We start from the raw sequence: 12,610 nt of genomic DNA, 5'->3' as shown, positions 1-12,610 counted from the left end.
GGGTGTGGGTAGTCACGGCAGCCGAGGCGGCCCGCCCGCCGCCGGTGTCCTCACTGCTAAACGGGGGCTGCGCCCCCAGCTGGTCCAGCCCCTTCTCAGGGCCGACTTCCTGCCCTCTTCCCGCCTTTAAGTTACCCCGCTGGCCTTGTAGCCGCCTGAATTGGGGTCTTGCGCCAGGCAGTCCCGAGGGATCTTTCCATCCTCGCCCTCTGCCTCATCCTTGGAGATGTGGCCAAGCGGCGCGCAGGTGCAGGAGCCCCTTTCAGCTCGCCAGACCCCCTTCCTAGGATTCAGCTCGGCGGGTCAGCCAGGCACGAAGCAGCAGCAGCAGAGGGGTCTGGGGTCTTCACGGATCTCAGGAGGTCCCCGGGCAGCCACCCCCCCATCCACCCCCCTCCCGCGGACACATGGTGTTACTTCTGCCCAGAGCACCTGTCCCATCCTGTCCCAACCTGGCCCACATCCCTCTATCCTGCAGGACAGGAGTGAGTGTCTCTCAGGTCACTTTGTCCTCAGCAGGATCCTGTGCTCACCTGTCCCAGCTCCTGTTACACAATTCCACCCCTGCCCGGGGGTTGGGAGGATTCAACAGTCCGAGGGTGAGGAGCACTTTGAGGTGAGCACAGGGGGTGGTCTGTGAACTTTAACCCCCATTAAGAGCACCTGAGCCTTCCTGTCTCTGAGGGGACACTGAGGACAGTGACCAATCGGCACCCCCCCAGCCCCCCACCCCACCCCTGCCTTCCAGCCCTGGCAAATCCAAGCGATGGCTTTAATCAGAAGTTTCTGATGGTCTGTACCAGCAACCCCCTTCCCATGAGGGCAAGAGCCGCTTAATGCCGAGGCGACACTTTGTGTCCCTGGCTTCCACTTAACCCAGCCTAGTTTGGCAGACGCCCAGGAAATGAGCCCAGGTGGGATGGAGCCCCCACCTCTGATAGTACCCCCTCACCCTGGACTGTGACCTGGAGAGGGTCAAAGCAAAGCCCAGGACTCCAGATGAAGGGGGAGGGGAGAGCAGTGCCTTCCGGGCGAGATGCAGGAACCTAAGCGTGTAAGTGCAAAAGGCACAGGCAAGCTGCCGACCACGTGGAGGGCTGGCAATGGACAGAATCCAGGAAATGACCAGAGCCCTGGTTGACCTCTGACCTGCAGCCTGAGCCCAACCTGCCTCCGGGGGTTTCAGATCCATGAGCCAAGGAATCTCCTTTTGAAGCTGGTTTGTTAAGTTTTCTGTAACGCATCACGAAAATCAGCCTAACAAATACACACACCTGAGGACTGTCTTCCTTGCTGTGAAACTGAGCTGGTTTGATGAGAAGACTCAGGCTTAGTGGGAGCAGAAGCCGTGTTTGTACTAATCACGCGGCTCTCCCCGGGCCTCGAACTGTGCTTGGCACACAGGAGGCCCTGAGTAGTATCTGCTGAATGAATGAATGAACAAGTGGGGTGAGAAATTTGAACCAGATTCTGGCTCAGCCCCTTAACTGGCTTCAGGCCACTCTTGCTTTGCCTGGGTTTCTGCATCTGCAAAGTGAGCAGCACTGCCCGCCCACCGCCCACCTCACAGGCCTGCAGTCCCAGTGGGAAGACCAATAATACATGGGAAACACACCTCAAACTGGGAAGCCTTGGGGGTGTATTTGCAGCGGCTCCCTGGGGGGACAGTTTTCTAAGCCTGAAGTGGAACAAGTGCTCGCGTGAGGAGAACCTGGGGGTGGAGGGATTTCATCTGGAGTTCCGAGAACAGCTCCGAGCTTTCTGTTTCTTCCTGGAATCTGCCTCCCCCGGTGCCCTGGGAAGATGCTGAGCTCTCCCTGCGCTTCGGCCTTCTCAGCTGTCCCGGGAAGGCAGGCTGACGCCTCCAGGCTGGGGCTGGCCAACGGGAGGCCCAGCCGGAGGGGCGGTGCCAGGTTGGGTCTCTGGGGTCGTCAAGGTTCCTTCTGACGCTCCGCTCCTTCCTGCCCCCTGCACTGGCCTTACTGCCTGCTGGGCACAAGATGGCAGCCTAGCTCCAGGCGTCTGGATGCAGGAGGCGGAGGGCTGGCCAAGGCCGTGGGAGGCCAGGGACAAAGACCTTTCCCAGAAGCGCCCAGCCCCGATTGCTGACCATGGGTCTCTCTCAGAGATCGAAGACCTGCCCCCCCCGTACCCATGAGAAAGAGGGGAGACCCTGGGCCTCTTGCCCAAGGCCACACATGCATGTGAGGTGGCAGAAGCCTCGGAGGGCAGAGATTGGCCACGGAGGCACAGAGACGCCCACCATGCCTTGCCAGGGGCCCAGTCTGGGCAGGTCTGATGGGCAGCACATGGCTCAGCTGAAAACTGCCCCCCGCCCCCAAGGCATCACCAGGGGGTCCCCTCCTGGTTCCAATGACATCACCCTGCTCCTGAGTGTGGTGACGACCAGGCTGGGTCCCAGGGCCTCTCCCCTCCCTGCCCTTGCAGCAGGGAGCGTGCTTGGCAGCTTCCCCTGGCGCTCTGGACAGACCGCTGAGGTTCCAATTCAGGCTTTGTCGTCTCTAGAAAGGGCAATTTCGGTTGCAACCGTGCAGTGCTGTGAGGAGCGCACATACCTCTGCGCAGCTCCCCTCATGCCCGGCCCAGCAGCCTTCCTCAGCGGCCCCCCCCCGCCCCCAGGCTCTCCCTGGATGGCTCTTTTGACCTTGACCCCCCCAGATAGACAGCCTGGGCCACAGGCCCGTGTATGTCTGAAACCAAACTGACTACGTGCATCACAGAATGTTGCTTTCTCCTGTTTCCGTGGCCACCGTGACTTTACAACCTATCAGTGGGCTCGGCCCCTCAGCTTGAGAAACTCCAAGCTCCAGGCTGTGCTTCGTGCCCTTGGCTGAGCTGACCTCGTGGGTTCGTTTCCTGCCGCTGCTGCTGGAGCAACTTACCATAGACGGGGTGGCTTGAGACCACACCAGTGTCTCCTATGGCTCTGGAGGTCAGAGGCCCCCAGCTGGTCTCAGAGGCAGGGGGCTGTTCCTGCTGGGGACTCCGGGGAGAATCAGCTCTGTCCTTCCAGCTCTCGGAGGCCCGTGGCCGTCTCAGGCTCCAGCCTGTGATTCAGCCTCCTCATGGCCTCAGACGCTGCCCCGCCTGCCTCCCGCCTGGAAGGAGCCTTGTGGGTACGTGGGGCCCACCTGGATGTTCGAGGCGCAGGAGCTGTAAGTTAATCCCATCTGCAAAGCGCACAGGTTCTGGAGATTCGCGCATGGCCGTCTTCGGGGGCCAGGAGTCTACCTGCCCCACCTGGCGTTTAAATCACACACACAACGCAAATAACTTGATCATTTATACGCCTGTCGGTGCTGTTCCATGTGGAGTGACACTGTTCCCTCAGCGACACTGCAGACGCTGAGGGAACCCTCGACTTTCACGTCACTGCCTCAGGCGGCACATGTGAGAGTGAAACCTCCAACCACCTCTGTGAACGGAGGGGTCATGTCTGAGCAATTAATCCTGGTTCTGAGGCTGAGCCCAGCTTTCCCACTAGAATATTCTCGAAAAAAATTTGTTGTTGTTGTTTTGGTTAGCAGAATCCTTCATACTATTTCGCTCTGTTATCAAGGGTCTCCAGGGCCTGGTATGGGGCAAAGCCAAGCCTGCACGCAAACCTCAGCTTTTCTGAGGAACAGGAGCTCTCCCTTTATTATTGCCATTTTACAGGTGAAGACACTGAGCTCACAGATGTTAATTATATTGCTGATGGTCACACAGCTCGGCAGAACTACAATCCGACACCAAAGCTTCCAACAAGCGCTTTGGGCGGTGTGTTCTGGCACAGTCAGGGGCTGCCTGGAACCCTTCAAATTGGGAGTCGCTGTGGACGGAGGTCTGGTCTGAGTCTCACAGGCAGGGTGAGAAGAGATGGGACCTTCCAGTGTCAGACGCCAGCACTGCGGCACAGCCCCGAGGGTTTCTGGCTGACACGTCGGGATGGGCCTTCTTCTGCAGGTGTGACACAGACCTAGTTAAAAAAAGATGAAAGATGAGACTCCGCCTCAAGTTTTGGAGGCCAAGGTAGTCATTTATTGTTTCTTTCATGGAATGCATTGTTTCTCTAACAACCTCTGGGCTTTCTCGCCAAACCATGCGATCTCATGAAACTCAAAAGCACTTGGTAGCACATTCCTGCCACTCGGCCGGCTTCTGTCTACCCTCGCTCTGCGACGACAGCCTTGCCGACGCACTGGCACAAACACACGCGCACAGGAGCTCCTGCCATCGGCGGCCACAGAGGATGCTCCAGCAAACGGGGAGGGAGAGGCAGGTGTGAGGAGGTGCGATTCTCTTCTGGCGGAAGTAGTGCGTCCCACGGGCCAGCGAATGGGCAAGACTGCTCTTTGGAGAAGCCCTGTCGCCAGCGAGCTGAGTTCAGGTCCCGGCTCCACTTCCGGGCACACTGCCAAGTTCAAGGCTACACTGTATTCCTGTTCCTCCCCAGCCACTTACTTTTGAGCTGGAGTCTCAGCCTTGAAATGTCAAACTTCGTGTCTAATTCTGATGAAGATAACTCCGTTCGGGCACAATCATCTCTAAGCTCAAACGACAACTTCTGTCTTTCCTCTCCCCCTGCACACGCCTGGTCCGCGCCCACCAAGGGCACAGGGCAGAGGCCTGGCTGCTGAGCAGAGGGGGGCTTCCTCTGTGCCTGTACCCAAGCTGGGAACAGTGTACCTCCCTCTCCTGCAGAAGTCCTGCCAGGCTAAGAGAGAGCATTCCAGAAGTGGTTCTCTGTGTTCAAGGTTGCACAAGACGGCTCAATTTAAGAAACTAAGCATCTAAGATTCTACCCTAAAAACTACCTAGGCTAACAAAGAATTTACACATATATTCGTATGAAAAATGCAAACAATATAAGGAAGCAAAACCAAAAACATATTCAGTGTTTTTATTTAAGTTTTTAGCAGACAATTTACATACCTCCCCCCTTCCTTTAAGTTAGTGTGACAATTTTCCATAATAAACTACTTGAAAAGAAGCTTTGGTCAAGAATGGAATGAAACAGCAAAACAAAAAAAAACAGAAAACAAAACCCAAATCACTGCTGCTTTTAAAAAAACCAACACTTGCACCAATTATACTCAAACAAAACACACGACAATGGCTCGCCACACGCGTCTTCAGTGTTTCTGGCGGCCGGCTCTCCTCCCATCCTGCGAACGGCGGCGCTGCCCCCGCGCAGCTGCCCGTCCTCGTGCTGGATCTGGGAGGCTCGCTCGGCTTCACATTATCCGAAGGCCCTGGATAGAAGACTCTAAGGTCTGGAGAGCGACAGGAAGCACAGCGTCATTACTGAGCACCCTCCATCCTGGGGTCCCCCCACCCCACTATACCAGCCCCGGCTCCCCGGCGAGGTCCCCCTCCCCTCGGACTCTCTCCCTCCCGGGACACGGCGCCCCCTGCTGGCCCTGTGCTCCCTCGTCCCCGTGGCGCAGCCCACAGGCCCTGGGCACACTCCTGTTCTCAGGGCACGTGTGGACTTAGCAACCCTAGATGCCCCGATGGCAGGCGCGCCTATGGTTTCTGCGGACCACATGCAGCCAGCCTGGGCGCTCCACACGGCTGGTGCCCCGAGGTGAGCCGAGAGAAAAATGCACCGGGACCTCCAAGGACCTGGCCTGTCAAAGACTAAAGGGCCGAGCACTAACTGCCCAGGTGGAGCCAACCACACAGGTGGCGATGCCCAGGATGTAAAGCGGCCGAAGGTAAAAGGGCGGGGAGGGACTTGCAGAGGCAGAAACGTCAAACAACGTGGAACCGCAGAGGCAGTGGCAAACTTCTGTTAAGTGTTTAACTTCTGGAGGTGAAACCCGCAGAGCTGCACACAGGAGCTGGGCCCGCTCCTCCTCCTCCTCCCTGGCGCCTTCTCTTGCCTGCCATCTGCCCAATCCCGAGGCTGGAGGGTGCAGAGTCCTTTGGCATCTGGCCCTCACTGTCACACACCCCAAATCTCTCTAGTCCAGAACCTCCTGGCCACACTGCCTTCTCCCAGCTGCAGCTCCAGGTTCCGCAGGCCCTGTGCACAGCCCCGAGAACTGGGTGCCTGAGGGCAGCGCGCCCTCCTGGCTGCTCCCTCCAGCCTCGGGATTGGGCGGGTGGTGGGCAAGCTAAGGATGCAGCTCAGGTACGGTCTCCTCCCTGCGGCGCTGGCAGTCCCTGTGCCAAAGCCCCACCCAGTTCCTCGGCGCGGAAAGAGGCAGTGGCTTTTCTTCTGCGCTCCATCCAGCCCCCCCTGCCCCCAGGGCTCCTTCATCTCAGCATCCTCCATGCCCAGCACCACGCCTGGCACCCAGCAGGCAGCGAGCGAGCATTTATTAGATTAACTAGTGTCAATGGTAAAACAGATCCAGAGAGTTAAACTAGACGGGCGCCCGGCACAGGGCCTGGGACAAACAGCAGCGCTCGGCTGTTCGCAATGACAAATGGACTTCCAGGAGCCTGGAGTCCATCGCATCGAGAGAGCACCGTTTTCTCCCGCTACAACTTGCAGGTGTTGAAAAGCCCAGGGCGCTGCCCTCTGACGCGCACGGATTTGACGGCTGGTTCCAAGAAATGACACACAGCCCTCTCACAGCAAGAGTTTTAACACAAACAAGATTTGTTCTGAAAGGTGGAAGATACCTTGAAATCCCAAATTGTCATGGCTCCGTCAATGCCAGTAGTGCAAAATTTGCGACAATCTTGCTTGTCCACCTCATAAATAGACACTTGCCTGAAAAAAAGCAAAAACAGGGGAGACCGTAAGGTCTGTGGCGGAAGTGAGCGCAGCAGCACTGGCAGGAAACGAAATGCCCATCAGCTCCTGTAAGGTGCCCATCGGAAGGAGTCTGCGGCCCTCTGACCCTGAAACTATTCAAGGGCATTTTATGACCACGTGTCCGGAAAAGAAAGAGGCTGAGAAGAGGGAAAAGTTAAGACCCTCGTTAATTAGAGGGACGGGGAGAAGCAGGACCCTTCAGGCTAGAGTGGAGCAGGGAGTGGGCAGGAGCACAGCTCTGACGGAAACGGAAACCAATTCTGAAACAATAAACCAGAGGCAGGAGGAGGCATGACTGAAATCCAACTGGCTCCAAACAAAAACTCCCACATCGCCCTCTGAGGCGGCCCGGGCTTAGGAGCCAAGCGCTCTCCCCGCACTTGAATCATTATAAATATCAGGGACATCCAGACACGCCGCAAAATTCCAACCGAGCGAAGCAAAGCAGAGGAGCATCTTAATGAAACAGCTTCGCTTATTAGTCTCAGTGTGTGAGAAACTTTCAAGAAAACCAGTTCCACAGCTTAGATAATATGTCTTTCGCCTCTGAAATGTCTAGAACATTCCCTCTGGGGAAGGGGATGGCACACTTCACCTGTTTTTGTACAATCTATGTGAGCTAAAAAATGACTTTTACGGTTTGTGGTTTTTTTTGGATTGTAGTAGATTTACCATGTTGTGCCAATTTCTGCTGTACAGCACAGGGACCCGGTCATGATAAATATACATTCTTTTTAAAGAATATTATTTTCCATCATGCTCTGTGCCAGGAGACTGCATAAGAGTTCCCCGTGAATACAGCAGGGTCTCACAGCCTAACCATTCTAAATTTCTCAATCTAACAGTCGGCTTCTGCTAACCCCAAACTCCCATCCATCCCACTCCCCCTGACGTTTACAGTTTTAAATGGTTGGAAAAAAATCAAAAGATTACTATTTAATTATGTGAAAATTATGTGAAATTCACACTTCAGTGTCCATAAAGTTTTTTGTTTTTTTGTTTTTTTTTTGCTATTTCTTGGGCCGCTCCTGCGGCATATGGAGGTTAGGGGTCGAATTGGAGCTGTAGCCACCGGCCTACACCAAAGCCACAGCAACGCGGGATCCGAGCCGCAACTGCGACCCACACCACAGCTCATGGCAATGTCGGATCCTTAAACCACTGAGCAAGGCCAGGGACCGAACCCGCAACCTCATGGGTCCTAGTTGGATTCGTTAACCACTGCGCCACGACGGGAACTCCCCATAACGTTTTTTTTTTTTTTTTTTTTTTTGCTTTTTAGAGCCGCAGCCACGGCATATGAAGGTTCCCAGGCCGGGGGGGGGGTCTAATCAGAGCTACAGCAATGCCAGATCCGAGCCTGTCTGTGGCGTGTTACACCACAGTTTACGGCAACACCGGATCCTTAACCCACTGAGTGAGGCCAGGGATCGAACCCGCAACCTCCTGGTTCCTAGTCAGATTCGTTTCTGCTGCACCATGACAGGAACTCCAAGTTTTGTATTTTTGTCTTTTTGCCTTTTCTAGGGTTGCTCCCATGGCATATGGAGGTTCCTAGGCTAGGGGTCAAATCAGCTGTAGCTGCCGGCCTACACCACAGCCTCAGCAATGCAGGATCCAAGCCGTGACTGCGACCCACACCACAGCTCACGGCAACGCTAGATCCTCAACCCACTGAGCGAGGCCTGGGATCGAACCCATAACCTCATGGTTCTGAGTCGGGTTCATTTCTGCTGTGCCATGATGGGAACTCCAAGTGTCCATAAAGTTTTACTGAAACACATTCATGCTCATTTATCTCCACACTGCCCACAGCAGCCTGTGGCCACGATGGCAGAGCTGAGTACCTGTGATGGAGATTGTATGGCCACTCAGAGCAAATTTATACTCTCTGGTTCCTTAGAGAAAGTCTGCTGACCTTGTTCCAGGATTTAATATCTGCAAATAAAGTAGTCATGCCAATATGCAAAGGTGTTTTTATTTTTAATCTAGAAGTCTCAAGAGGCAATGAGAGCTGTTTCCTTCCAGATAGTTGGCAGAGAAACTTAAGAGAAATTCACAGGAGTTCCCAAGGTGGCACAGCAGAAACAACTCTGACTAGGAATCATGAGGTTGCAGGTTTGATCCCTGGCCCTGCTCAGTGGGTTAAGGATCCGGTGTTGTCGTGAGCTATGGTGTAGGTTGCAGACGAGGCTCAGATCTGACGTTGCTGTGGCTGTGGCGTAGGCCGGCAGCTGTAACTCCGATTAGACCCCTAGCCTGGGAACCTCCATATACTGCAGGTGCAGCCCTAAAAAGCATAAATAAATAAATAAATAAATAAATAAATAAATAAATAAAATGAAAAAGAAATTCACAGAAATTAATTTTGAAAATCACTCCAGGAGTTCCCGTCGTGGCGCAGTGGTTAGCAAATCCGACTAGGAACACAGGTTGTGGGTTCGGTCCCTGCCCTTGCTCAGTGGTTTAAGGATCCGGCGTTGCCATGAGCTGTGGTGTGGGTTGCAGACGCGGCTCGGATCCCGCGTTGCTGTGCCTCTGGTGTAGGCCGGTGGCTATAGCTCCGATTCGACCCCTAGCCTGGGAACCTCCATATGCCGCGGGAGAGGCCCAAGAAATAGCAAAAAGACAAAAAAAAAAAAAAAAAAAAAGAAAATCACTCCAGACAGAGAAACTTGAAAAGTGTGGAGCAAAGTTCTGCTCTGCCTTCAAATGACTACTTATCGTACAGTATAGACATTTCCAGCCTCTTTTAAGCCCAGTGGCCCTTCCCACTGGACACGACGGAAAGCATGAGCTGCGCAGCAGAAAAGAAAGATGAACATCACATGATATCATTTAAAGGTGGAATCCAACATACAGCACAAGTGGAGCTCCCACCGTGGCTCAGTGCTAAGGAACCCACTTAGTATCTATGAGGATGTGGGTTTGATCCTCGGCCCCGCTCGGTGGGTTGCTGTGGGCTGTGGTGTAGGTCACAGATGTGGCTTGGATCTGGGGTTGCTGTGGCTGTGGGGTAGGGTGGTAGCTGCAGCTCCAATTCAAGCCCTAGCCTGGGAACTTCCATATGCTGCAGGTGCGGCCCTAAAAAGACATACACACAAAAAGGCCTAAACGAACCTATCTGAGAAACAGAGAACAGACTTGTCGTCGCCAAGGGAGATGGAAGGACTAGATGGAAGGAGTTTTGGGGTTAGCAGAGGCAAGCCAGTATACATAGGATACACGACGGATCCTACTGCAGAGCACAGGGAATGATATTCAACACCCTGTGATAAACCACAATGGAAAAGAATGTGAGAAAGAATGTATACACGCGTAACTGAGTCACTCTGCTGTACAACAGAAATGAACATGTGCAAATGGTCTCTACTTCAATAAAACTTAAAAAAACTGAAAAAAAATTTGAAAAAGACGTACAATTTGCACTTAATAGTTCTCTCAAAGAGAACGTCTAGAGGGTTCCGTTACTCTTCCCCTGAACATCACCCCAGTAAAAGTCAACGCAAAAGGTTCGTCAGAGAGAAAAATCCTATCATACCCAACTCTGAACACAATAATTGAAAATATCAAGATTACATCGCATTTCTCTTCTAGATGTAAGAGAAGAAAAATGAAGCTTTTTGGACAAAACACAATTTTACAGTCTCATTTAATCACATAAACCTGATGAAAAATAAGTCAAGACGCTCCTCAGCTTTGTCATCACGGTGCTGGGAAATGGGTCTAATTAGATGATCTCCTCACTTGTACACGTTATTTATTTATTTATTTTTTTGTCTTTTTGCCATTTCTAGGGGTGCTCCTGTGGCATTTGGAGATTCCCAGGCTAGGGGTCGAATCGGAGCTGTAGCTGCCGGCCTACACCACAGCCACGGCAACAGGGGATCCGAACCGCCTCTGCGACCTACACCACAGCTCACCGCAATGCCGGATCCTTACCCACTGAGCAAGGCCAGGGATCAAACCCACAACCTCATGGTTCCTAGTGGGATCTGCTAACCACTGAGCCACCACGGGAACTCCTTGTACACATTATTTGAAATCCAGGTTGAAATGACAGTTCGAACCACCTTTTTGGACAGGACATACCTCACCCTCCTGTCAAGTGCTCTCTCCTAGAGGAACCTGACTTTCAGGAGGGCCTCTCATTCTCGGTCAAGCTTCTGAGCAAGCGAGACCCAGGCAGAGGCCGCCTGATAGGCCACAGGAGGCTCTGCACTCCACGCCCCGGGAGGGACTGACTCCCTGCGACAGGCGGAAAACGAGAGGCGGCAGTCGGGCAGCTACGGACCTCTCGCCGCTCCTGTTGCCGAAGGGACGCCTGGGCCCACGGGACAGGACACAGAGAGGGGAGAGGGCACCCCGCCACCTACGTGATGCTGTTCTGGTGCAGCGTCTCCAGGGCCGTGTTGCGGTCCTCGGTCGTGGCCCGCTTGTCCATGTTGCGGAAGCGCTCCATGGCGGACAGGTTGCGCTGGATGCTCTGTTTCGGAAGGTCGAGCTTGGAGACGAAGGTCAGGCAGCCGCGGTCATCGTAGTTAAAGAGCATCGGGCAGCAGTCATGGCCCTGAAACAAGGTCCCGGTCAGCCCCGCAGGGGACGCCCCCCGGCGACCCGTCCCCGCGGCCCCTCCCGCCGGTTCTCCCGCCAGCCGGCTCCGCTGCCTGCCGTTCTGGAGAATTCAACGCAGGGGCTGGCAAGGAAACACCCTCAAGAGAAGCACTTACGGCAGCCACGACGCTGTTCTCCGAGACGAACGAGACGCTCAGGAGGGGCAGGAACTCAGTTTTCAGAGTGGAGACCCTGAAGCCAAGAACACTCGTTATCGTGAGACGGAAGGGAGCGCAGCCCCTCTGGACACAGAAGACGACGCAGCACCTGCTCTCACGGGGCCTTCGCAGCATGAAGGCGCGCCAGGGTCAGGGGAGCCCCGGGACCCAGCCTTCCGGGGGTCTCAGGCACCGGACTGCCCTGCGGCAATCCTCGCCGGCGGGGGCCCTCGGCCCTCTCCGCCCGCGCCCGCCCCACTGAGCGCCGCGCTCACCACCAACCGCTCTACAGCGCGGTTCCAGGAGCCCTGGTTCTCGGCTGCCTCTGCTCCTGCCCTCTTACCCACCGGTTACCTCCGCTCCTGCAGTTTATCCAAGTCCACCTGTCTCCGCAATGCGGCTTGAGCTTCCCTCATCCCCATAAGCTTCCCCGGACCACTTCGGCCTCTTCTCCTCTCTCTGACCTCCCAGAGGTGACTGTCAAGGTCACTCACAACGGAGCGCCTTCCTCTGCTCCCTCCCCACACCTACGCTCACAGGGGCTCCCAAACATTGGCGCTGGGACCACAAACATTTATGAGAGTCTAGTCTCTGCACCCCGCCAGCCACTGGGGCAGGAGCTACGGTCATGGATAAACGAGATACAGTTTTGGCCAGCCAGGAGCTCCCGTGCGAACGGGCCATGTCCTGTGTTTATACATGTATACTCTGTCTTTTTTTTTTTTTTTGCCATTTCTTGGGCCGCTCCTGCGGCATATGGAGGTTCCCAGGCTAAGGGTCGAATCGGAGCTGTGGCCGCCTGCCTACACCACAGCCACAATGACTTGAGCTCCAAGCCACGTCTGCAACCTACACCACAGCTCACAGCAACGCCAGATCCTTAACCCACTGAGCAAGGGCAGGGACCGAACCCTCAACCTCATGGTTCCTAGTCGGATTCATTAACCACTGCGCCATGATGGGAACTCCTACATATATACTTTGAAGTCACCTGCTCTAGCACCTGGCCAAGAGATGACACAGACAAGGCAGCAAACATGCTGGTTGATGAATTAGAATCATACAA

At 54.6% G+C, this 12,610-nt stretch overlaps 1 protein-coding gene across 2 annotated transcripts in view; it reads right to left on the bottom strand.

Annotated features, from left to right (window-relative positions):
- Positions 4,888-12,610, bottom strand: part of ARPC1A (actin related protein 2/3 complex subunit 1A) — a 28,270-nt gene continuing 20,547 nt past the window's right edge. The window contains exons 7-10 of one of the 2 annotated variants that reach the window (XM_005661855.3): positions 11,503-11,578; positions 11,149-11,342; positions 6,637-6,727; positions 4,888-5,276 (exon numbers count right to left, since the gene is read on the bottom strand). In XM_005661855.3, coding sequence (XP_005661912.1) covers positions 5,238-5,276; positions 6,637-6,727; positions 11,149-11,342; positions 11,503-11,578 — 400 coding nt within the window. In that variant the 3' untranslated portion in view covers positions 4,888-5,237. 2 annotated transcript variants of the gene reach the window in all.

This window comes from Sus scrofa, chromosome 3 (genome assembly GCF_000003025.6).
Source record: "Sus scrofa isolate TJ Tabasco breed Duroc chromosome 3, Sscrofa11.1, whole genome shotgun sequence".
NCBI classification, from domain to species: Eukaryota; Metazoa; Chordata; class Mammalia; order Artiodactyla; family Suidae; genus Sus; species Sus scrofa.
Note: the sequence above shows the minus strand (reverse complement) of the source record. Positions and strands in the feature narration are given on the sequence as shown.